This window comes from Dasypus novemcinctus, chromosome 17, assembly GCF_030445035.2.
Source record: "Dasypus novemcinctus isolate mDasNov1 chromosome 17, mDasNov1.1.hap2, whole genome shotgun sequence".
NCBI classification, from domain to species: Eukaryota; Metazoa; Chordata; class Mammalia; order Cingulata; family Dasypodidae; genus Dasypus; species Dasypus novemcinctus.
In genome coordinates, this window is record NC_080689.1 from 27,160,441 (window position 1) to 27,186,752 (window position 26,312).

Genomic DNA, 26,312 nt, shown 5'->3' on the forward strand with positions numbered 1-26,312 from the left:
TTGATTAACTACCAATCTAAAGTAGACCATGTTAATTCTACAAGATGCTATATGCAAAACCTAGATTGAAGAGGAAATTCTACAGAACGACTAAGTTTCTTCAACAAAAATTGCAAGAAAAAAATTTTTTTACGATGGAGGAACATACAGATATAGAAGAAATTTTAAACATCAATTAACTGCAAGTAACAATATTAATAATAGCTCCATAAAAACATATAAGGTCCACACATCAACTAACTATATAATGTGTAGACTTTGGTTTTATGATGCTATATTATTAAATACTATTAAGAGTCAACAATGACATTATAGTTATATATTTTTAAATCACACAATTCAATCATTTCAAGTATATAATTAAATGATCATTAGCAAATTTACCAAGCTGTTACCATCACTATATAAATGAATTTTAGAACATTTCCATTACTCCAATAAGATCCCTCATATCCATGTGAACCGTTAATCCCCATGTCCCATCATGTTCTCTCTCCACCCATCCCAGAGTCCACTCAAATCTTTCTGACTCTAAAGATTTCTCTTTTCTCAAGATTTCATATAAATGGAATCATAAAATACATGGTCTCTTCTGACTCCTTTCACTTAGCAAAATGTTTTTAGGCTTATTCATGCCATAGCACAGATCAGTAGTTTCTTTTAATTGCTAAACAGCAGTCCTTTGTATGAATATACCATATTTTGTTTATACCATATTCTGATGGGGCATTAGATTTCCAATTTTTAAAGTTTTTCCCAATTTAATATAAATAATACTGATATTAAAATTTGTGAGGAAATAGTTATGTAGGTAAATATTCGAGAGAGGACTTGCTGGGTGACATGGCGAATTACGTTTAACTTTTTAGGAAACTGCCAACCTGTTTTCCAAAACGACTATACCATTTTATGTTCCAAGCAGCAGTAGATGAAGGTTCCTACTTGTGGTTTTGTTTTGAGTTCTTATCCTTTAGCAATACATAGGGAATTATTTAGGCCTGAAATTATATGGCTGGGGTCTAATTCTTCATGGGGAAGAGGAGAGCAGTTGGCTGTAGATGAAACAGCTACGTATCTTGAGAACTGTAGTGGTGGTAGCAGTAACAGCTACTTATTTTCAAGTGCCTTGCATATATAAACTTGTTTAATTCCCACAACAACCTTATGAGATATCAATATTCTCCCTGTTTTAGAGATAAGGAAATAGAAGTACAAAGGGCTTAAATGATGTCTTCTAGAATCAAAAAAGCCTGGTCTGGGTTCTTACCCAATGGGCTATACATTCAAGCTCACCAACCAAATATTTCCCATAGGATATAAGCAAATTAAAGCAAAGTAATTAAAAATAAAAATTTTTGTGGCTGATATAAAAATATAAGTAGAGAATCCAATGTTAACTAAATTTAAAAGTGTATCTAATAACAAAAATGGTAAATAAGCCTTGTTATCTCCGGGTGGTAGAATAATTAAATGTTATTGTCCTTTTTAAATTATATTTTCTTTTTATTAAATGAATATATACCATGGTTGTTCAAGATTGACACCATAACAACACAAACATTTCAGTAATTAGAAAACAATTGACAATGGTGAACAATAAAATTCTTCAAGTTCCTAATTACTTCAAGGAAATTTGCTAATAGGTATATTGTCTGTGTTTAACCATGTACAAATGTAATGTGAACAAGGAAATAGCCATGAATGTAAAATGAAAAAGTAAAATATTTATGCTAATGTATATAAAACTGTACTGTAAAGCCAAATAAGTAAATTTAGGCCCCCATATAACAAGAGCAGAAAATTATTATTTCAATATAAACTTTACATTTATATATTAAGTAGAAAATTAACTATTAATAATCACATAACTGTGAAAGAAAAAGTTAGATACTAAATAAAATCATCTGTTAAGTAAGTTTCAATGAATATATGCTGAATGTATAACTTTGTGTTAGGCCTTAAGCTCAGTGCTATAGACACAAATTCTATTAGGACCTGGGAATATAGAAAAACACTTCTAGAAAGACAATATAGCTGTGATTAACTGCTATAACACAGCTATTCTGCAGAGGAGTCATTCTATCAGACCATGGGTCAGGAAAGGCTGAAAGAGAAGGAACTTAATTGATTCGAAGGAATGACGTTATGTACAAACTACTTCTGATAAGTGATAGTGACATCAAGTAACATAGCCAGGTCTTTTCTCTCTCTCTCTCTCTCTCTCTCTTTTTTTAAATGATAGCCAATTCTTAATGATTAAAAATGCAGGCCTACTTTCTAGGCCAAATTTTTACTATTATATATATATTTTTTACCTCAGATTTCACCCATTCCAAATATCCTACTTAAGTAAACAGAAGAGTATAAGATTCAGAGGAAAGAAATAACCTTACCTTGCAATGCTAGAATGTAATTAGACTACACAAAATCTCTAAGCATGTATAACTGAAAAACAGTCTACTCATTATATTTCAGTGTAATGCGATCATAGTCAATCAACACATCCTTAAAATGTCGACCTAATGGTACTTGCAAAAGTTTCCTAAATCAGGAGTGGGTAAACTACAGCAGGATATGAATTTCTATGCCCTTCAGCTAGGGATGATTTTTATATTTTAGAATAAAAGAGAAAATTGTATGACAGAGCCCACAGACAGTTTGAAAATCCTTAAATAATATCTGGACTTTTACAGAAAAAGTTTGCCCACCCTTTGAAAAGTCATCAAATGAATTTCTACTCTTGTTGCAGTTAAAACCTATTTTAGCAATAAAATCATTATTATCAGTTTGTGGTAGAAGCATCTGAAATGTACTATCATACTTAGGGAACTTAGTCCACAAAGTAGCACAATTACTACTTACAGTGGGATGGAGAAAAGAGTGGGAAGAATTTTCTAAGAGAGGATAAACAGGAGTGTGTGTTTAGCTCAGGAAAACGTGGGTTTTGCAGGAGATGGGAGGATTCAAGACATAAAATATAGCTGGAGCAGAAAAAGGAACATGGATTAGTCCTAGGGGCTTTACCATAAACTGCTCAAGTTAGAAAATAACTATTGAGATACTAATGCCACACAATGTTAGAGGTAGGTCTACTGAGAAAACTGAAACTAAGAGAAATGAAGCTACTTGCCCATATTCAGAGAGCAAGGGAGTGAGAGACAAAGAACTATAACTACTTAAGTCTCAGTTCAGTCCTTTCCCCTGTATCACACTGCTCTCCTCAGCACAGGACAGTGCTAATCTGGAAATATATACTATCAATTTGTGACAGGTTAGCTTGATTAATTAGAGTTCAAAAGGAACAATGTTTCCTCAGGAGTTCCCTTCCTCCCTGAATTATTTGTTATTTTTCAGGGAAGAACTGAACAAGGTTTCTAAAGGTCTCAAAGAGACAGAAGAAATATTTCCCAGAAGATGCTAGAAAAGACAAAAAGATGCTAGAAAAGACAAGAGAATGTTCACCAAAAATCACTAAAATAAACCTTAAGATATCAAATGGCTTCAGGCAAAATAAGAATCATTAAACCTCAAATAATTTACCTGGTTCCAATTTTATTACTTTAATTGCTGCCAATTCACCGGTGTTAACATTCCGTGCCTAAAAGAGAAGAAAGAAAAGATAATTGCTAAGCTTTATGAAAGTTATTTTAGCTTACTGTTTATTTTCAATTATATGGAAATATTTTCTTAATGCAAGAACTGCAGAACTGGTTTATATTTTTAAAACAAACAGTATATTCTTCACTACAAGTTTTAACACTAATTCATGTGTAAATTTAATAATGGCAATAATAATAGTAGCTGATATACACACAGACCTAAGTATGTGCCATGCACTATTCTGGTATTTTTATATTAATTCATTTAATTTTCACAACAATGTTATCAATTATATACTACTATTATTTCTGTGTTGAAAATGATTAAGTTGAAGAACAGAGAAGTTAAAGAACTTGGCAGCACCATATAACTAGCAATCAAGCAAGAGTGCTGGGACCCTAGCAATCTGTCTCCAGAGTCGAAGCAACTAACTAAACATTACACTATATCACCATTTATTCAAAGGCTAGCTAAAATTTTTAATTAACAAACCTTTTTAAAAATGTAAAAAAGCATTTCAAAAACCTCAGAATATGAAAAGCTAAAGCTGTTACATATAAGAATGAAAACAGGCCCCCTGCAACCTATTAAACACACATGATGGTATGGTCAAGTAAATGTAGTTCAATACAAACCAAATTCGGTTTTTGCAAGCCACATATTAAAAATAAAAATCACTGAGAATCAATTCACAATATTAGATTCATGCTGTTTACAACTGTGTAATTATGTATAAAGAAGCAGAAACTGTCTTTTCAATTTGTACAGAAATGGCAAAGATGAAACACTGTCAATTTAAAATGCTTTATAAGTGGATTTTTCAAAACTTTCAAAATATTTTCTACTGTTAATTGAAACTATCTTAATTTTCAGATCCCCCAACAAAATCCAATATATGCAAATTCCTAATCACAAAAAGACCCATTTCACAGTGATTAGAATTGTTCTTATTTGCAACACTACCTTATTAAAGGATTGGTGAAGATCAGTCAGACATCTGACAAGGGAATAACATCACTAACAGAATCATTCTAAGAATTCTGGGGTATTAAAAATATCAGCCAAGGATTAAAGAAGGTTGATATGGGACATATCTGTAGCTAAAAACATAAAACTTAATTTTTAATAGTTCAGCTCAAAGAAAGAACAGATGTATTAAAAGATCTACCAATTTTTAAAAATTAAAATGAAATTTCTAGAGAAAATTCACTTAAAAAGTGTCACTTCAAAGTGTCCATAGCTAATAAAAACTTATGATACCAACTTATGAGAAGCAGTATAAACAGATTTGAGCAGTTATTTCAAATTAAATTTAATCTCCATTAAATGAGATAGATGTTTTAAACAGGTAGTGCTGGATAAATACCTGTTTTTTTCTCTAAGATGAGAAAACATTTAATGATGAAACAGAGAAATAAACCCAGAATATTACTAATTCTGAAAGCGTTTTGTAAAAGGGGGCAGACTGCAGCTGGAAAAAATTCAAGTATATCACACGAATGTTAGTCATACACCTTCACAAACACTATCAAAACTATGCCACTCCTCACGCTGTCTTATCTCTTCTCTGCTGGGCTCCTCCTCTAGGCTCTGTCCTTTAAATTGTATCTTTTTTAGCATCTCCTCCAAATAAAATAAGAAAAGATGCTACTCCTTCCAATTCACAACATTTTAAAACTCTGCCATGGTTTTGTTTTTTGTCTATTGGAAAGCAATTCAGAGTATGGGTGATCTATTAAGGAAGAGCACAGAAATGTGAACTCATATAAAGCTAACGTTATTTTTATAGTTGAAATTTTGTTTTCAACTGGCCACAGGAGGGCACACTCTCTATAGACACTGAAGATTACACAAAGTTCCATCCAAAATGAATGTCGTACACAATGTACTCTCCTAAAAAAAGATTTACTAATAGCTAACATCAGCACATATTTAATAGGGAAACTGTGACAGTAAACTATCGATGAGTAGTTCACCAAAAGTCAGCATTTACTATATAACTGATTTGTAAATACAATTTTTAAAAGGACATCAGTCCAGAATATTCTAAAGGATAACAAGAGTTTTAAAATTATGGTACTTTAGAGTCAATAAAAAACAAGACAGCTAAAATAATACTACTCTTTTTGTCTCCAAGCTGTCTGAAATATTTTCTAATATGTAACACATTTAGCAGTATTAAGATAATTCACATAATGAAGACAGAAAGGTGAAAAAACTCTCAGAAATCTCAATTTCTGAGCCTTTCCTCATTAAAATCCATCTATTCATTAATGAAGGGACTTTAGAGCATTATAATTCATCAAGAATCTTGATTTTCTGGCTCAAATAAATATTATGCTGTCTATAAATACACAATAGTGAAGGTTATGCAACAAGGTAAATCTTAAAAATCAGTATTATCTCTCATACTCTGCAACTACTATTACTTCTTTGTTTTTTCAATCATCTAGAACAATTAATTTTGAAAAACTGAGCCAGGTAAATATTATAAACCATTACCCCGCAGAAAGTTTAAGACTTTAAATTCACTATTAATAACATAAAAATTTCGGACTTCCTAAGGGCCGAAAACTGAGAATATCCTAAGCTCCTTGACCAAGTCTTTTATCACATTCTTCACATGCTCCCAAAACATCTGATCACGTCAATCATGAATTTAGAAGGCTTTAAGATCCATCAACAGATGAATGGAAAAATAAAATGTGCTATATACATACAATAGAGTATCATTCAACCATAGAAAGGAATGAAGTTCTGATACATGCTACGATATGGATGAACCCTGAAGACTACATGTCGAGTCAAACAATCCAGACACAAAATTTTGGATAGATACTGTTTGACCTCACTTATATAAAATAACTAGAATACACAAATTGAGGGAGAGAAAGTAGATTACATGTTATGGAAATGGAAGGTAGAGGGTAGAGAATGTGGAGTTAATGCTTAATGGGGGAAGCGGATTGGCTCAACTGATAGAGCGTCTGCCTACCACATGGGAGGTCCGCGGTTCAAACCCAGGGCCTCCAGACCCATGTGGTGAGCTGGCCCACAGCCGATGTGCAAAAGGAGTGCCGTGCCACGCAGGGGTGTACCCCATTAGGGAGGCCCGACGTGCAAGGAGTGTGCCCTGCAAGGAGAGCCACCCTGTGTGAAAAAAGTGCAGCCCACCCAGGAGTGGCATTACAAACACAGAGAACTGACACAGCAAGATGATGCAACAAAAAAGGAGACACAGATTCCTGGTGCCACTGATAAGAATGCAAGTGGACACAGAAGAACACATGGTGAATGGACACAGAGAGCAGACACAGGGAGGCGGGGACAGAGACAGGAGAGAAATAAATAAAAAATAAATCTTAAAAAAAAAACACTTAATGGGTAGAGTTGTTTGGGATGACAGAAAATTTTGGAAACACATGGTGGTGATATTAATATTACTGAATTATATATTTGAAAAATGGTTAAAATGGGAAATTTTATGATGTATATATGTTACCACAATAAAAATGTAAGAAGTCTTCAGCAGTCTTCAAGACAAAAATACAAATTACCTGTCAGCATACTTAATTAACTGAATAAAGAATTGTTTTAATATATTTTTTATTAAAGAAGATATGAACTTACAACACAATCATGCATAATGTGTATAATTCCCATATATCTACCCTCCCCAATAAATTACATTGTTGTGGGACATTTGTTAACAGATTATGAAAGAACATCAGAAAATTATCATTAACTGTAGTTCATAGCTTACATTTGGTATATTTTTCCCATATATCCCCAATAACAATATGTATTAATATTGTACATTTGTTATAGTTCATGAAAGTACATTTTCATATTTATACTATTAACTAGTCTATCTTCTACCACATGGGTCACTGTATTATACAGTTTTATGCCTTGTACAATCTATCCAAAGTGTACACTCAGTTCTCATTTTCATCAGTTGTGCAGTTGTCTCTGTAAATTTTTGAACATTTTCCTCAATCCAACAGGAAAAAATCCCATACCCCCATTATTGACCCTAAGCATTGACATAGTACCTTCCATGACACTGATGCAAGAATACTATAATACTGCTGTTAACTATAGTCCGTAAGTTACATTAATTGTGTTTTTCCCATGCAACACCACATTCTTAACATCCTATAGTAGTTATGTACATTTGTTCTAGTGCATAGAAGAACATTCTTGTTTTTCTACCTCATCCACCTCTGAGTCCACTATATTATTCAGTCCCAAGATTATTCATGAGCTTCCTTTCAATTTATATTGATGGCTCTAAACTTCCCCTTTCAGTCATAATCACTTCTATCAATGAGCAGTGTTATACTCACTATGTTTACCAACAACTCTATCCGTTTCCACACTTTGACAGTCAAGATAATTAAAAATTCTGCATACATTAAGCATTAGTACCCATTCTCAGCCCTCCTCCTATCTCCTAGTAACCTATACTCTAGGTTTTGACTCCATGTGTTTAGTCTTGATATTTACTTCATATTAGAGCATAAAATATTTGTCCTTTTTTGTCTAGTTTATTTCATCCAACATAATGTCCTCTAGGTTCATCCATGTACAATGTTAGCTGTGGGTTTTTCAAACATAGCCTTTACATGTTGAGAAAGTTTCCTTCAATTCCTATTTTTTGTAGTATTTTTATCAAGAAAGGATGCTGGATTTTGTCAAATGTCTTCTGCATCATCAATAAGATCATGTGATTTTTCTTCTTTGATTTATTAATGTGTCGTATTACACTGATTGATTTTCTTGGGTTGAACCACCCTTGCATGCCTGGTATAAAACCCACTTGATTATGATGAATAGTTCTTTTAATGTGTTGTTGTATTTGATTATATTGTATTGAGGAATTTTGCATCCTTATTCAGCAGAGAAATTGGTCTGTAATTATCTTTTTTATCATAATATTTTTATCTAACTTTGTTATTAGGGTGATGTTGGCTTTACAAAATGAGTTTGGTAGTGTTCCTTCTTGTTAAATATTTGGAAGAGCTTGAGTAAGACTGGTATTAAATCTTCTTTGAATGCTTGGTAGAATTCATCTGTGAAACCATCTGGTCCCGGGCTTTTCATTTTGGGGGACTGTTTAATGACTGTTTTAGTCTCTTGTGATTGGTTTGCTGAGGTCTTCTATTTCTTCTAGAGTCAGTGTAGGTTTTCTGTATATTTCTAGGAATTTTTCCATTTCATCTACATTGTCTAGTTTTTTGGCAGTTCATTTACTCTGCTCTCATCTTTGTTATTTCATTCTGTCTACTTGCTTTGGGATTAGTTTGCTGTTCTTTTTCTAATTCCTCCAGCTGTGTAGTTAGGTCATTGATTTTAGCTCTTTCCTCTTTTTTAATGAAAGCACTGACAGCAATAAATTTCCCTCTTAGCATTGCCTTCACTGCCTCCCATAAGTTCTGACAGGTTGTGTTCTCATCGTCATTTGTCTTGAGATATTAATTGATTCCTTTTGCAATTTCTTTGATCCACTGATTATTTAAGAGGAAGTTGTTTAATCTCCATATATATATATATATGAATTTTCCCTTTTCCTGCCTCTTGCTGATTTCCAACTTTATTCCAATATGATCAGAGAAATTGTTCTGTATAATTTCTACCTTGTTGAATTGACATCTGCTTTGTCATCCAGCATATGGTCTATCCTGGAGAAAGATCCATCTGCCCTTGAAAAGAATGTATATCCTGCTGTTTTGGAGTGCAATGTTCTCTCTATGTTTACTAGCTTTAATTCAAGTTGTTTCTTTATTGATCATCTGCCCAGATGTTCTATCCAATCCTGAGAGAGGTATATTGAGGTGTCTAGTTATTACTGTAGAGATGTCTATTTCTCCCTCTGGTTTTGCCAGTGTTTGCCTTGTCTATCTTGGGGCATCCTGGTTAGGGGCATATACATTTATGATTGTTATTTCTTCCTGGTGAATTGCTCCTTTTATTAATATGCAATGTCCTTCCTTGTCTCTAACAACAGTTTTGATTTTAAAGTCTATTTCATCTGATGTAAGTATAGCTACCCCAGCTTTTTTTTTCTCTCTCTTCTGGTTACTGCATGCACAGAATATCTTTTTCCAACCTTTCACTTTAAAGCTATTGGTATCCTGGGGTCTAGGTGAGTCTCTTGCAGACAGCATACAGATGGTTCATATTTTCTTAACCATTCTGCTAGTCTGTGTCTTTTGATTGGAGAGTTTAATACATTAAACTCAATGTTATTACTGTAAAGGCAGTTCTTATTTCATCCATTTTGACCTTTGGGGGTTTCATCTGTCATTTTGTTTTCACCACTCTTTTACCATTTTTAGTTACTGTTACTGATATAATTATCATTTCTAGACTCTCTTTCAAGCTTCTCTCTCCTGTCTTTTCTTTTCAGGCTTTAACACTACCTTTACTATTTCCTACAAAGCTGGTCTTTTTGTTATAAACTGTCTCATTTTCTGTTTATCTGTGAATGCTCTAAACTTGCCCTCATTTTTTAAAAAATAGTCTTTTTTTTTAAAGATTTTATTTTATCTCTCCCCCCTCCCGGCCCCAGTTGTCTGTTCTCTGTGTCTATTTGCTGTGTGTTCTTCTTTGTCCGCTTCTGTTGTTGTCAGCGGCACGGGAATCTGTGTTTCTTTTTGTTGCGTCATCTTGCTGTGTCAGCTCTCTGTGTGTGTGGCACCTTTCCTGGGCAGGCTGCACTTTCTTTCGCACTGGGTGGCTCTCCTTACGGGGTGCACTCCTTGTGCATGGGGCTCCCCTACGCAGGGGACACCCCTGAGAGGCAGGGCACTCCTTGCACGCATCAGCACTGCGCATGGGCCAGCCCCACACAGGTCAAGGAGGCCCGGGGTTTGAACTGCGGACCTCCCATGTGGTAAACGGATGCTCTAACCACTGGGCAAAGTCCGCTTCCCTTGCCCTCATTTTTTGAAACATAATCTTGCCAGATATAAAATTCTAAGCCAGCAGTTTTTCTCTTGCAGTATCTTAAATATATCATACCATTGTCTTCTTGCCTCCATGGTTTCTGATAAGAAATCGGCACTTAATCTTACTGGGTATCCCTTATATGTTATACATCACTTTTCTTTTGCTGCTCTCAGAATTCTCTCTGTCTTTGGCACTTCACATTCTGATGGATATGTGTCTCAGAATGGGTCTATTCAGAATTAATCAGATGGGATTATGATGTCCTTCTTGGACGTAGATACCTATGTCCTTCAATCAGGTTGGGAAATTTTCTACCATTAATTCTTTAAATACTCCTTCTGCCCCCTTTCCCTTCTCTTCTCCTTCTGGGATACTAATGACACATATGTTTGCATGTCTCCTGCTGTCATTTCATTCCCTGAGACCCTGTTCAATTTTTTCCATTCTTTTTCTTCATCTGTTGTTTTGTATGTCTGCTTTTGGAGGACATGTCGTCTGCCTCCTCCAATGTGCTGTTATATGCCTCCGGTATATTTTTAATTTCATGTATTGGACCTTTCATTCCTGTAAGATATGCTATTTTTCTATGTATGCTTTCAAATTCTTTTCTGTGCTCACCCAATGTCTTTTTTTTTTTTGTTTTTTTTTTTTTAAGATACATAGATCACACAAAAAAATGTTACATTAAGAAGAGTTAAGAGGGAAGCGGATTTGGCTCAATGGATAGAGCATCCACTTACCACATGGGAGGTCCAAGGTTCAAACCCTGTGTGGTGAGCTGGCCCACATGCAGTGCTGATGCATGCAAGGAGTGCCATGCCACATAGGGGTGTCCCCGCGCAAGGAGTGCACCCCGTAAGGAGAGCTGCGCCCCACGAAAAAAGAGCAGCCTGCCCAGGAGTGGTGCTGTACACACAGAGCGCTGATGCAGCAAGATGACACAACAAAAAGAGACACAGATTCCTGGTGCCGCTAACAAGAATACATGCGGACACAGAAGAATACACAGTGAATGGACACAGAGCGCAGACAACTGGGAAGGGGGAAGGGGAGAGAAATAAATTTAAAAATAAATAATAAAAATTAAAATAAAATAAATAAAAGGGGAAAAATTTATAAAAAAAAAAAGTAGAAGAGGTTCCCATATACCCACACCCCACCCCATCCCTCTCCTCCCACATCAATAACCTCTTCCATCATTTTGGCACATTCACTGCATTTGGTGAGTACATTTTGGAGCACTGCTGCACTGCATGGATTGTAGTTTACATTGTGGTTTACACTCTCCCTTAGTACATTCAGTGGGCTATGGCAGGATATATAATGTCCAGCATCTGTCCCTGCTATATCATTTAAGACAACTCCAAGTCCCAAAAATGCCCCCACATCACATCTTTTCTTCCCTCTCCCTGACTTCAGCAACTACTGTGGCCACTGTCTCCCATATCAATGATACAATTTCTTCCATTGTTAGTCACAGTAGTTCTATAGTAGAATACGAGTGAGTCCACTCTAATCCATATTTTATTCCTCCATCCAGTGGATCCTGGGATGGTGATGTTCACTCCACCTCTAAATCAAGAGGGGGTTTTGATCCCACATGGCTAACAGATGCAATTCTCCTGCTTGTAGTTGTAGGCACTCTCAGTTCCCTGGTGCGGTGGTTGACCATCTTCACCTCCCTGTTAGCTGACCTGGGTAAGTCCAATGACCCGGAGAGTAGGAAGTGCATCTCTGCTGAGGCTCATGGTCCAGCTGGCATATGGCCTGTCCAGAGATTGAAGTCTCCTGAGTATTGTCTTCTCAATAGCCTTAATCTCTTTAGCCATCTCCTTGAATTTATTAAGGAGATTTGTTTGAACATCTTTGAGTTAGTTATCTCAATTCCTTTATGTCATCTGCAGGCATTTCTTGTTCCTTTAACTGGGTCATATCTTCTTGTTTCTTGGTATGGGCTGTAATTTTTTATGGGTGTCTTGGTGTCTGGCTTACTAGATGTTATTTATTCTGGATACAGTTTTGCCCTTTAGTTCAGGGCTTTCTTGTCTTTTCTCCCTTGGTTGTTGTGTAGTAGGAACCAAATGTAGTTGGTGCTGTAAGCTATGGAGGCAGCTGTCTGTGATGCTACAGGAATTGATGAAGCTTCTCCCACCTTTATCCTTTATTATAAACAGCCGTGTTTAATAATACAGGTTGTGCACGACAAGACTGTCTGTAGAGACTGATGAAGCTTCATACCCCTTCCTCCTCTACCTGGGGCAAGGATGGAGCTGCAGTGTAGGCAGTAATCTATGCCATGTGGGTCCAAAATGACCACAGTTGCCCAGACAGACTCATGAAACACCAGCCCTCCCTCCCTGCTGATGGGGGGATAGACCCTTTGGAGTCCCCAACAATCTAATCCACATGGGCCAAATATGCCTGCAGTTGCCTTATGAGGCTGAGGGAGTACTGCCCCTTCTGTCCTTTAGGGGGTGGGAACAGAACCAGAGACACCCAACAGTTCAGTCCACACAGGCCAAAAGTGCCTGCTATTGTCCAGAGAGGTTAAGTAAGTACCGGCCCCCTCCTGTCCTAGTAGATGGTGGGGGTTGATCCACAAGCACCCAACAATTCAGTCCCTGTATGCCAAAAGCGCCCGTTATGGCCTGGAGAGGCTGTGGAGACACCGGACCCTTCCTATCCTAATGGGGTTGGGGATGATCCACAGGTGTCCAAGAGTCCAGTCCATGCAGTCTGAAAGTGTCTGCCATGCCCAGAAAGACTGAGGAAACACAAGCCCCCTCCTATTCTACTGGGTGGTAGAGATGGATCCACAGGCACCCAACAGATCCACAGGTACCTAACAGACTAGTCTGTGCAGGCCTGCCATTGCCCAGAAAGACTGTGGAAACACCAGCCCCCTCCTTTCCTATTGGGGGTGGGGACAGTTCCACAAGTACCCACCAGTCCAACCCATGTAGGCCAAAAGTGCCTGCTGTTACCCAGAAAGGCTGAAGAAAACCCAGCTCCCCTCTTATCCTATTTGGGAGTAGAGATGGAGCTATAGGTGTCTGACTATTCAGTCTGTGTGGGAAAAACACCCACAGTTACCCAGAGAGGCTGGGCAATCACAGTCCCTCTCTTGTCCTATTGGGGTGGGGGTGGAGCCACATGTGCCAAACAGTTGAGTTTGTGCAGGCCAAAAGTGCCTGCGGTTTCCCTGAGAGGCTGAGGAACTCAAGGGTGCTTAATAAACCAGCTTGCGTGGGAAGAAAACATCTGCAGTTGCCCGGCAAGGCTGAGGAAACCCAGCTCTTCTTCTAGCCTATTGGAGTGCAGGGATGCAGCCCAAGGTGTTCGAGTATTCAGTCTGTGCCACCTGAAAGCACTGGCTGTTGCCTAGAGAGTCTGGTGCAGGTCCTGCCAGCTTTCTCCCTGCTGGAGGTGGGACTGGAACCTAGGCTAGGGCTGCGATCCAATCTTGGTAGAAAGAAGCCAGTTCCTAACTTCACTGTGATTTTCAGTCAGCCCCACTTCCCCTCATGCCAGGGACAGAGTCAAAATGACAGCTACCAGAATATTTGAATATTTTTGTCACTATTGTAAATGGAGTTTTTTCTGACTTCCTCCTCAAACTGTTCATTACTAATGTATACAAACATTACTGACTTTTGCATATTAATCTTTTATCCTGCCATTCTCCTGAACTCGTTTATTAGCTCTAGTAGCTTTGTTGTATATTTTTCAGAATTTTCTAGGTATAGGATCATATCATTTGCAATAGCGAAAGTTTTACTTCTTCCTTTCCAATCTTGATGCCTCATTTCTTTGTCTTGCCTAATTACTCTAGCAAGAACCTCTAGCACTATATTGAACAACAGTAGTGACACTGAGCATTGTTGTCTTGTTCCAATCTCAATGGGAAAGCTTACAGTCTTTCACTATGGAGTACAATGTTAGCTGTGGGTTTTGCATATTTTTATTACTTTGAGAAAGTTTCCTTTAATTTCTATGTTTTGAAATAGTTTTACCAAGAAAGGATGCTGGACTTTGTCAAATGCCTTTTCTGCATCAATCAAGATGATCATGTGATTTTTCTTCTTTGATTTATTAATATTGGTATATTATGCTGATCAACATTCTTGTGTTGAATACCCTTGCATGCCTGGGATAAAACTCATTTGATCATGATGAATAATTATTTTAATATATTAAGGATATTTGCATATATATTCACTTAGGGAAATGGGCTTGTAATTTTTTTCCCTAATATCTTTATCTGGCTTTGGTTTTAGGGTGATATTGGTTTCACAGAACAAGATCAGTAGCATTCCTTCCTGTTCAATTTTTTTGGAAGAGTTTGAGTAAGACTGGTATTAAATCTTTTTTTTTTTTTTAAGATTTATTTTTTATTTCTTTCTTTCCCCTTTCCTCCCTCCCCAGTTGTCTGCTCTCTCTCTCCATTCACTGCGTGTTCTTCTGTGACTACTTCTATCCTTATCAGCAGCACTGGGAATCTGTGTTTCTTTTTGTTATGTCATCTTGTTGTGTCAGCTCTCCGTGTGTGTGGCACCATTCTTGGGCAGGCTGCACTTTCTTTTGCGCTGGGCGGCTCTCCTTACGAGGTGCACTCCCTGTGCGTGGGGCTCCCCTATTCAGGGGACACCCCTGCATGTCACAGCACTCCTTGCACACATCAGCACTGTACGTGGGCCAGCTCCATATGGGTCAAGGAGGCCCAGGGTTTGAACTGCAGACCTCCCATGTGGTAGGTGGATGCCCTATCAATTGGGCCAAGTCCGCTTCCCTTAAATCTTCTTTGAATGCTTGGTAAAATTCACTTGTGAAGCCATCTGGTCCTGGGCTTTTCATTAGGGGTAGTCTTTGATGACTGTTCAAATATCTTTACTTGTGATTGTTTGTTAAAGTCATCTATTTCTTCTAGGGTCAGCGAAGGCTGTTCATAAGTTCCTAGGAATTTTCCATTTCATCTACAGTGTCTAGTTTGTTGGCATACAGTTTTTCATAGTATCCTCTTACGACCTCTTTTATTTCTGTAAGGTTAGTAGTAGTGTACCCATTTTCATTTCTGATTTTATTTCCGTCTTCTCTCTTTTTCTCTTCGTCAATCTAGCTAAGGGTTTGTGAATTTTGTTATCTTTTCAATGAACCATCTTCGATTTTGTTAATTCTCTCTTTCTCTCTTTTCTTGTTTTGTTCTCAATTTCATTTATTTCTGCTCTAATCTTTGTGTTTCTGTTTTGCTTTGTTTTTCATGGTACTGGAGCCGAGAAATGAGCCCCAGGACCTCATATGTGGGAAGCTGATGCTCAACCACTGAACCACTTTGGCTCCCCTGAGTTGGCTTTCTCCTTTTGTTTTACTTGTTGTTTATTTGTTTCTATGAGGGACCAAAAAACTGACGCTGGGTCCTCCGTGTGGGAAGCAGGTGCTAAACTGCTTAAGCCACGTCTGCTCTATCCGATCTTTGTTATTTCATTCCTTCTGCTTGCTTTGGGAATAGTTTAGGAAGTAGTTTGGGAAAAAAAACTTTGGGAAATAGTTTTCTAGTTCCTCCAACTGTGTAGTTAGGTCACTGATTTTAGCTCTTTCTTCTTTTTTAATGTTAAGTATTGAGGACTATAAATTTCTCTCAGCACTGCTTTCATGGCATCCTACAGATTGATATGTTGTGTTCTCATTTTCATTCATCTTAAGATATTTATTGATTTCTCTTGCAATTTCTTCTTCGACCCACTGATTTAAATATTTGAGTGTGTTGTTTAATTGCCACATATTTGTGAATTTTCCCTTTTCTGCCTTTTGTTGACTTCTAGCTTTATTCCATTATGATCAAAGAAAGTGCTTTGTATAATTTTGATCTTGATGAACTCTCTGAGTTATGTTTTATAACCCAGCTATGGTCTATCCTGGAAAAAGATCCATAAGCACTTGAGAAAAATGAATATCCTGCTGTTCTGGGGTGCAATGTTCTCTTTATACCTATTAGTTTTAGTTCATTTATCATATTATTCAAACTCTCTGTTGTTTTATTGATCCTCTGGCCAGATGTTCTATCCAAGGATGAGACTGGTATACTGAAGTCTGCAACTATTACTGTAGGGACATTATTTCTCCCTTCAGTTTTGCCAGTGTTTGCCTCATGTAATTTGGGGTATACTGGTTAGGTGCATATACATTTCTGATTGTTATTTCTTCCTGGTGAATTGCCCTTTTTATAAATATATAATGTCCTTCCTTGTCTCTAATAACAGCTTTGCTTTTAAAGTCCATTTCATCCAATATAAGTATAGCTCTCCTCCAGCTTTTTTTTTTTCATGAATGGATTATCTTTTTCCAGCCTTTCACTTTCAATCTATTTGCATCCTTGGATCTTTGGTGAGTCTTATAGACAGTATACAGATAGCTTTATGAAGGATAAATTAATCAGGTGTTTGAAAGATAAGCTAGATTACAACAAAAATAGAAAAGGGAAAGTAAAGATGGGATAGAAGAAAAAAAAAAAAAGAAAGCATGAGCAAAGCCACATGGACAGAACAATACATGTTTTTTTGAGTGAAGGTACAAGCCAAACTCAGGGTGTTTTCTAGACAAATATTCCCTTTAAGAAGGAAATGGCTAGCCCACAAGTTCCTGTTAAAGAAATAAGTTTATGTCTGCTTTTCCACAGCTAACTGGACTAGGCACCTATCACAAGGGCAACCAATTCACAGAGGACTAACGGCAAGGGTGGCATACATCTCTGGTTATTTCAGGACACCTAGTCTCAGCATAATTATAATTATAAATAGTACCTGCTTTGAATCGAAAAAATTAAAAGTTTATTTAATCTGGATGATCAATTATAAGGTTACACTATCAATAACTCCTAGCAGACACGTAGGCCTCAAAGGCTACACTTGAAATCTGACTAGTGAAAGTAAAAGACTGAATTTTATTTAATTGTGTATATTCAACAAAATATTTTCAATTGGGAAGGGGGTATTCCATCTCCTCCCAAAACTCTCTTGGGAATCATATCCTTCTCCTACCCCAAGTTCTGGCAATGATTGTTTGTTCTGTCATATCAATAGCCTTGTCTTTTTGAGAATGTCATATAAATGAAATCACACATCATGTATCTGAGTCTTTCTTCCTTCAGTCAGCATAATGCCTGTGCAATTCTCCCAAGTTGTTGCACAAATCATTAGTTCGCTCCTTTTTATTGCTGAGTAGTATTCCATTATATGGATATATCCAGTTAGTATTTCTTTTTGACTTAAAAAAAAAATTTTTTTTTCTTATATTCTAGGCACTGTTCTGGGCCCAAGGATACAGCAGAGAATAAATGGCATTCACTTGAGAATATATTTTTCTAAATCAAAGATTTCCTAATAAAGAAGGGAAAGAATTGGGGGTGTGGGGGTGGGTCCTTTATACAAATAATGATGGCAAATGCAAAGTCAAACAAAAAGTAAATGGATTTCCTTACTGTAGAACCTTCAGAATTTTCAAGTGTGCTATCGTGCATTAGTAATCTCTAGGAAAAGAATGTGGCATGTACTCTTTGCAACACTTACCTAAGAAACTTTTTTTTACAAAATATATTTAACATCTTTCCAAAATACCATTCTGCTGTTCCAGGGTGGTCCCATTCCAGATATTAGAAATGGGTGAACAAAGAGCACTTACTAAAGGAATGTAGGTCAGAATATGGGCAGGCAAGAACTCTGGAGAGATTGTCCTGTCATCTGTTTATAGGTGATTTATTTATAGGCTGTGGATCGACATATTTTATTAATGGTGTCCTGAACAATTCTATTTGTATTCTTTAAAATCTATTTTGATACATATTAATAAAGAAAAAAAACATCTAAATTCCAACCAATGATATTTAGTATATCACATAGTTGTACATTCATCACTTCAATCATTACTAGAGCATTTTCATTATTCCAATAATAATTATTATAAACAAACAAAAAAAGTTCTACCCCTTAATAATCACTTCTCAATCTCTCTATGCTTCCCCTGCCATACATACATGCTGCTGTTCTGTTTCCATCTTTCCTATTTGTATTTATATTTTGTATAGATGGCGTCAAACAATATGTACTACTTTTTGTCTAGCTGCTTATTAATATTTTTAGTTCTAGTATTTAAAGGAAAAAGCTTTTTATGTAACAAGATAGCACTGTTCTACCTAATTGTTATTAATATTAAAAAGTGCTTTCCCTTGTAATCTGCAGTTTCTGATTTGGGGACACTTAATGGTATTATGCACTTGAACTTCTCTGTCATCTACTCCCTGCTGCTAGATTTCTTCTAAATCCTGGGCATCTCTGGCTCCTGAGCTGCCTCCTGTATTGGGCGTCTCTGAAACCCATTCAGCTACCACTTCACCCCAATTAGGCTAGAGTGTGTTTTAAAGTATGAAGTAAAAATTTAACATTTTCTGTTAACTCAGTATTGCCAACTGTATCAATTATTTATAAACTACCCCAAAGTGATACTCTTAAAGGTTACTAAAGGCTACTGACTTGCATAAAGCTATTTGCCTCTATACTAAATCCCTGGGTTCTTGACCTCAGGCAAATTTTATGTGTTTAAGAATCTTTCTAGGAAGAAAGTCCACAACTTCCATCAGATATCTCAAAAGGTTATAACCCAAAGGTTAAGAATGATTTCTCCACATAAATCCAGACTGTTCTCCTCGTTTAATTTTAAGGATTTTGTTCTTTTGATTTTGGTTTCTCCCTCTTTCTCTCATCAGGTTGTCAGTGATTGATTCCTTCTTATTGTCACTATACTGCTTGAAGCAACTCCCACCACCTCCTAATTTGCTGTGAGTTGGAGAAACTGGTAAGTGAGCTTGTCAGAAATGTGTTTTAATTAAATCACAGAGGACTCCATAGATGAATATAGTGAATAAAAACAAAACTGACTGGTTTTGAAAACTGCTTTTTTGAAAACCATTAAAACTGGTAGAATAAAAAATTCAGTCAAATAAAGTGAACTTTTGGGCAGAAACTTGAAGGTCCAGGTTAACTATAATATTATAAAAATATACCAAATATTAATATAATCTATCCAATAAAATCCTTGTCTCTTTAGAAGTCTTTTGCTTATTTTCAAAACTTTCATTTAATGTAATTTCAAGCTTAAAAATGGATATGTCTTTCAAATATATCAGTTATTAAATACAGCACCTACCATTTCATAACTCCACTTTTGTCAGTAGTAATCAGAATTTATCCATGAAAATTAAAAGAAAATACAAAGCTAAGTAACAGAAAACTTCTTTTTAGTTAAAAATTCACTTACATTTAGATCTGGGGTAAGTGAAGAAATTACCAGAACATGTACCTATATTAGAAAGCTGGACATAAACCTTTCATTAAAATCAGCAAAATAAGGACATAAGATCCTTTTTTCGTGACATAAAATCCCAAAATAAGTTAAATGTATTTATAAGACAGACTATCTTAGCTTCAATAAGTCTATGAATGTTACTCTGACACAGCACTCCTAGCAGTGATATTAGAACCATTTTTCTATTATACTACATATAAACTTTTCTAGCAGTATTGTTCCTTTCACACAAAAAATTTGCCTATTACAAGAGAATGACCAATATGAATGTAGCAGTTTGATACTATTGATGAATTACAAAAAGAAATACTGGATTACGTTTGTAAACTGGTCTTTTCCTCTGGGCATATAGTATTATATTGGATTTGGAGGTTTATTTGATTAAGTATATCTCTTGTGTCAGTAGGGCATTGAGTAGACGCTCCTTGGTGGGTGGGGACTCACAGATAAAAGGCATGGCAAAGGACAGAGTTGAGGTTTTTAATGTTGGAGTTTGATGCTGAAGCCTTAAGATGGAGTCCCAGGAAGTAAGCTCAACAGAGGAAACAGAAGCAAGCCCCAGAAAGAGAGGAACCCTGAGCCCAGGAAAAAAAGGTCTGAATAAGGGAGGAACCCAGGAAGCCTGAACTCTCACAGACATCAGCAGTCATCTTGCTTCAACATGTGGAAATAGACTTTGGTAAGTAAGGGAAGTAACTTATGCTTTATGGCCTGGTATCTGTAAGCTCCTACCCCAAATAAACACCCTTTATAAAAAACAATTTCTGGTATTTTGTATCAACACCCCTTTGGCTGACTAATACAATGAGTAATGCTTTTTTTCATGTTTCTCCTCTGTTTCTAACACCTTTTGAGAGCATCTCATTTGTTTGTTACTGTTGGGCTTTTACTTCAATTATATATATTAATCTCAAAGGAAAAACTGGAGGAGGGGCCAATGCAAACCAGAAATATCTCTAAGAAGGACATATGCTCAAGAGCAGGCATGAAGCAGTGACAGCTTAAACTAATATAATAGTTAAAATCCTACTTTACTCCAGGTTTTCCAGGTTATAATTCTCCAGAGCAAAAATTAACAAGAGTCACATTACATTTAATTGAGTAACTGTTTTCAAGAATAAATAACTATGTTTTCTCCTATACTTTCAATCCAGAGGTGTCCAGAACCGCTCTCAAAGCAACGGCCATAATGGAGCAAAGCCTTTCCTTTATAACAATTCTGTCTCTTAAAAAGCCTATTTTTTTTAAATTTTGAAAGCGGACATCTTATCTTGGGAGCCAATGTGGCTCAATGACTGAGCACTGGCTTCCTACATAGGAAGTCCTTGGTTTAACCCTGGGCTCCAGTAACTCAAAAAAAAACAAACAAAAAAAGTGGACATTTCAGAACATAACTCAAATACATGGACAAATAAAGTACACAAATTAAAAAGTTAAATATTTCCCATTTTACTTTTTTGTTGTTGTTAGCTTAACTTTTGACCCAAGAGGTAAACTAGAATTTCTTAAGAACCCTTATCACAGGAAGATAAATAGGCAGGCAGGTAAGGTGGTGGTGCATGTATGCATGCAAATATAAATACATACAAATAGAATATAGCATAGTGGTTATAAGTATGTACTGCAGGTTTGAATCCTAGTTCTATCATTTATTAATTATATGATCCTGGCTGGGCAATTCCTTAACCTCTCTGTGCCAGTTTTCTCATCTGTAAAATAGACATAATAAATGAGATAAACTACCTCATAGGGTTGTTGTGAATACTAGTTAATATCTGTAAAGACTTTAGAACAGTGCCAAGCAGATAAAGATCAATAAATATCAACTATTATTCTATTATTAATCATACCTACAGATATATACATAAAATTGAATTTTAAATTTGCAAGGCAGGTAATGTTTATTTTCTTTGCCACAATGTTCAGTTTCCTAAATATTATGAAGCAAGCAAATATTTTTTTTTAAAGATTTATTTATTTCTCTCCCTTTTCCCCCACCCCCAGTTATCTGCTCTCTGTGTCCATTCACTGTATGTTCTTCTGTGACCACTTCTGTCTTTATCAGCGGCACCAGGAATCTATGTTTCTTTTTGTTGCGTCATCTTGTTGTGTCAGCTCTCCATATGTGCAGCGCCATTCCTGGGCAGGCTGCACTTTCTTTTGCACTCGGCGGCTCTCCTTATGGGGCGCACTCCTTGCGCGTGGGGCTCCCCTACGCGGGGGTACCCCTGTGTGGCAGGGCACTCCTTGTGTACATCAGCACTGCGCATGGGCCAGCTCCACATGCGTCAAGGAGGCCTGGGATTTGAACCGCAGACCTCCCATGTGGTAGGCGGACACCCCATCCACTGGGCTAAGTCCACTTCCCCAAATATTTTTATAAACAGAAAAAAAAAAAGTTTTAAGTATCAATGTATATCTAAGACAAAGAACACAGGGTAGGATTTTTATACCTTTATTTTCCAGTGAAGCAAATCTCAAAATCTGAACTAGGAAAATATTGAGAAATCTATCTGAATCGGCTTAAAATGAATTATACTAGGTAAATTCAGGAAAACAGTAAATGCAGTTTCTGCAAAAAAAAAATTTAGAACCAAGTATGGGATTCATAGTTAAATGACTCTTAAGGAGAATGTGTATGTTAAGCAAATAATCGTTTTATAAAGTTAAAAAAAAAAATCTCTAATTTATCATCTTTGCAATTACAAACTTATGGGAAAGTTAGCCAAGAGTAGAGAATTGTATCATTAACTTTATCAGGTAATTCAGAGTATGCTCTCTTTATACTGGCATGAAATAGCCTACTACAACATTCAAGGATTTAACTGAAATGTTAGGAGTAAAGGTAGCAAAGTAAGGAAATATTTCATCTCAAATTGCACTTGATAGAAACACAATATTATAATGATTTTTCAATAATATCTCAGTTATTAGGAGGCCAGACTTTCTGCAAATCTAAGCAATCAAATAGCCCAAAAGCATAAATTAAGAAAAAAATTTTGTTTGGTATTTGCAAGTGCACTCTAAGCAGGTAGCAATAATGAAAGTGATGACAATTGAGAAACCAAATATTATAAGCTGATGTACTATGTATTGTTTGCTTGCATTCTGATTGGCCAGTGAAATCTATAAAAGGTTAGTTACTCCACAAAGAAGCTGAAAAAGCAGAGGCAAGAAAGCCAACAAAGTGGACATGCTGTGGGAGAGAGGCAGTAGGGTAGGCAGCTAAGAGAGAAGAAAGAGGCAAACCTCAAAGGTTAAGAGGCAGTGACAGCCACTGATGATTGTTATGGAAAATAAGTCTGAAAGAGTAATATGACTGAAGCCTTGTTGTATAAGCACAGCATACCCAAGCCTGCAAAGTCGTATGTCCACAGTCATACCGAGATAAGGATATATCATCCATTTTTTCTCAGAAAAATAAAAAGAGCATTCTAAATTATATCGGGAAATGCACACTATGTGAGATTAACCAAGAAAAACTTTTCAAAGAATAATGAAGAGGATAAATTGCTATACCATATATCTAAACATACTAAAAAGACAAAATACATAGAGAAGTATGCTTCTGGCACAAGAACAGGCAAATAGATAGATCAATGGACAAAAGAGTCCAAATTGAGAATATGATAAAGGTTATCAATTTTAGTGGGGAAACTTTCAGAGGAGAAAAGGCACTTCAGAACTGTCTGTTCATTTGAGGGGGAAAAAGCTAGGTGCCTATCTCATCCTATATACAAAAACAAAGTATTTTAAGACTTAAATGTAAAAGAAAAAATTTCTGAACTACTAGAAGAAATTATAAAACATTTTGATATTTATGAGGTGAAGGTTCCCCAAAAATAACATGAACCCAGAAGCCAGAGAGAAAAATAGCAACAAATTTGACTACACACAAAGTAAGGATATTACATGGCAGAAAAAAGTAAAAAGCTTTTAAAAAATGAACAAAAGGATACAAAAGTAGCAATTTAAAAAGAAATACAAATAATAAATATTTAAAAATTATCAACCTCACTAAAAAATTTAAAATGCACTAAAACAATAAAATACATTTGGGATTTATCAGTTTGGCAAAATTCAAAAGAATGAATGATTTTGTCTTGAATAGACAAAAATATGAGAAAAATGGGCATTCACATATTTTCATGATACAGGTATAAATTAAAACAATATTTTTTTAAACGTTTTGTTGTAACATACATACATCTCAAAAATTCCCATTTGAACCACTTTCAAGCATATAATTCAAGTAGTATAAATTATTCACACTATTGTGCTACCATCGCCAACATCCATTACCACAACTTTTTCATCCCTCAGACAAAAATTCTGTGCCCACTAAACAATAACTCCCTGTTCTCCCCATCCAAACCCCTAGCCTCTGGTATCCTATAATCTACTACCTGTTTCATTCTTATAAGCAAGATCATACACTATTTGTCCATTGTACCTGGCTTATTTCATTCAATATGATGTCTTCAAGGTTCATTCTTATTGTAGCAAGTATCAGAACTTCATTCTTTTTTACAGCTGAATAATTATCCATTGTGTATATTAGGGACAATTTTTTAAATTAAAGATGTACATTTATTGAAAATTTATGCAGAAAATGCAGAGTTCCCATAAACTACCCTATTATTAGCACCTTAATGAGTATGGTACATTTGTACATTTGTTAGAAAAAACTATAACTGTACTATTAGCTATAGCACAATATCATAGCTGAATAACCTTTTCATTGTTTGTATTAGGACAATAATTTTTAAAGGATCAAGTTTTAGTATCAAAATTTTAAAATACTCTTTGACCCAGAAATTTCACATCTAACAATCTATCCCACAAATACTCTTAAAAATGTACAAAAATATATGTATTTGAATGTTTACTACAGCAATATTTACAATAAAACTGGAAATAACCTCTATGTTCATTATTTGGAATGATCAAATAAAATTATGGTAAATTTATACTGAGAAATACCATATAAGGAAGAGGACTTGGCCCAATGGATAGGGCATCCGCCTACTATGTGGTTCAAACCCCGGACCTCCTTGACCCGTGTGGAGCTGGCCCATATGCAGTGCTGATGTGTGCAAGGAGTGCCATACCACGTGGGGGTGTCCCCCACGTAGGGGAACCCCACATGCAAGGAGTGCGCCCCGTAAGGAGAGCCGCCCAGCGTGAAAGAAAGTGTAGCCTGCCCAAGAATGGCGCCACACACAAAAAGAGAACTGACACAACAAGATGACCAACAAAAAGAAACACAGAGTCCAGTGCCGCTGATAAGGATAGAAGCGGTTACAGAAGAACACACAGTGAATGGACACAGAGAGCAGGTAACTGGGGTGGGGGAGAGGGGGTAGGGGAGAGAAATAAATAAAAAAATAATCTTAAAAAAAAAATACCATATGAAGTAGAGCCTATGTACTGACATAAGATTTCCTTAACATGTCATTGAATTAGAAAACAAGTTGCATAATAAATGATATATATTTTAAAAACACCTGCCTGTATGAGTGTATAACATACACGGACACATACGTACCCACACAGAGTTCACATATATAAAGAAAAGCTCTAGGGAAAAGGACTTGGCCCAGTGGTTAGGGCGTCCATCTACCACATGGGAGGCCCGCGGTTCAAACCCCGGGCCTCCTTGACCCGTGTGCAGCTGGCCCATGCACAGTGCTGATGCGCGCAAGGAGTGCCGCGCCACGCAGGGGTGTCCCCCGCACAGGGGAGCCCCAAGCGCAAGGAGTGCGCCCCGTAAGGAGAACCGCCCAGCGCGAAAGAAAGTGCAGCCTGCCCAGGAATGGTGCCGCCCACACTTCCGGTGCCGCTGACGACAACAGAAGCGGACAAAGAAACAAGACGCAGCAAATAGACACAGAGAACAGACAACCGGGGGTGGGATTTAAATAAATAAATAAATCTTTAAAAAAAAGAAAAAGAAAAAGAAAAGCTCTAAAAGGATACATACCAGTAACCAGTGGTTAGAAGGCATATATGGCAAGAGGGAGATGAAAGCAGAGGACTTCCATTTCTTTTTGAATGCTTCATTATTTTTTTTTTCAGGTAAGCATTATTAGCAATAAAGAAAAACAAAATGTATTATGCTAATAACTTTAAAAGCAGAATATATATACAACCTAAAGAAATGTATCCAAGAAAAATGACAAAGTGGGCCATCTACCCATCCATGAATAATTCAATGAACTACTCACAGTATTAGAAGATTCTTAATCTCTGAAGGCTTTAAGCACAAATCATTCACAGAACCAAATAAAGGCACAAAGATTCAGCTTTACAGTCTTCCATGAAAATGTAAGGCAGTGTCCTTAACCCTTCTAACTATAAAGGAAAATGGTTTTTATGAGGAAACTACACGAATTTCTAGTTAA

At 36.4% G+C, this 26,312-nt stretch overlaps 1 protein-coding gene across 5 annotated transcripts in view; it reads right to left on the reverse strand.

Annotated features, from left to right (window-relative positions):
* The window catches only part of MAP4K3 (mitogen-activated protein kinase kinase kinase kinase 3), a 251,566-nt gene that overhangs the window by 180,210 nt on the left and 45,044 nt on the right, over positions 1 to 26,312 (reverse strand). For 3 of the 5 annotated variants that reach the window (XM_058278442.2, XM_058278440.2, XM_058278441.2), the window contains exon 2: positions 3,541 to 3,598. The exons of the other annotated variants lie outside the window; for them this stretch is intronic. In XM_058278442.2, the coding sequence (XP_058134425.1) occupies positions 3,541 to 3,598 (58 nt within the window). The remainder of the gene's footprint in view (positions 1 to 3,540; positions 3,599 to 26,312) is intronic. 5 annotated transcript variants of the gene reach the window in all.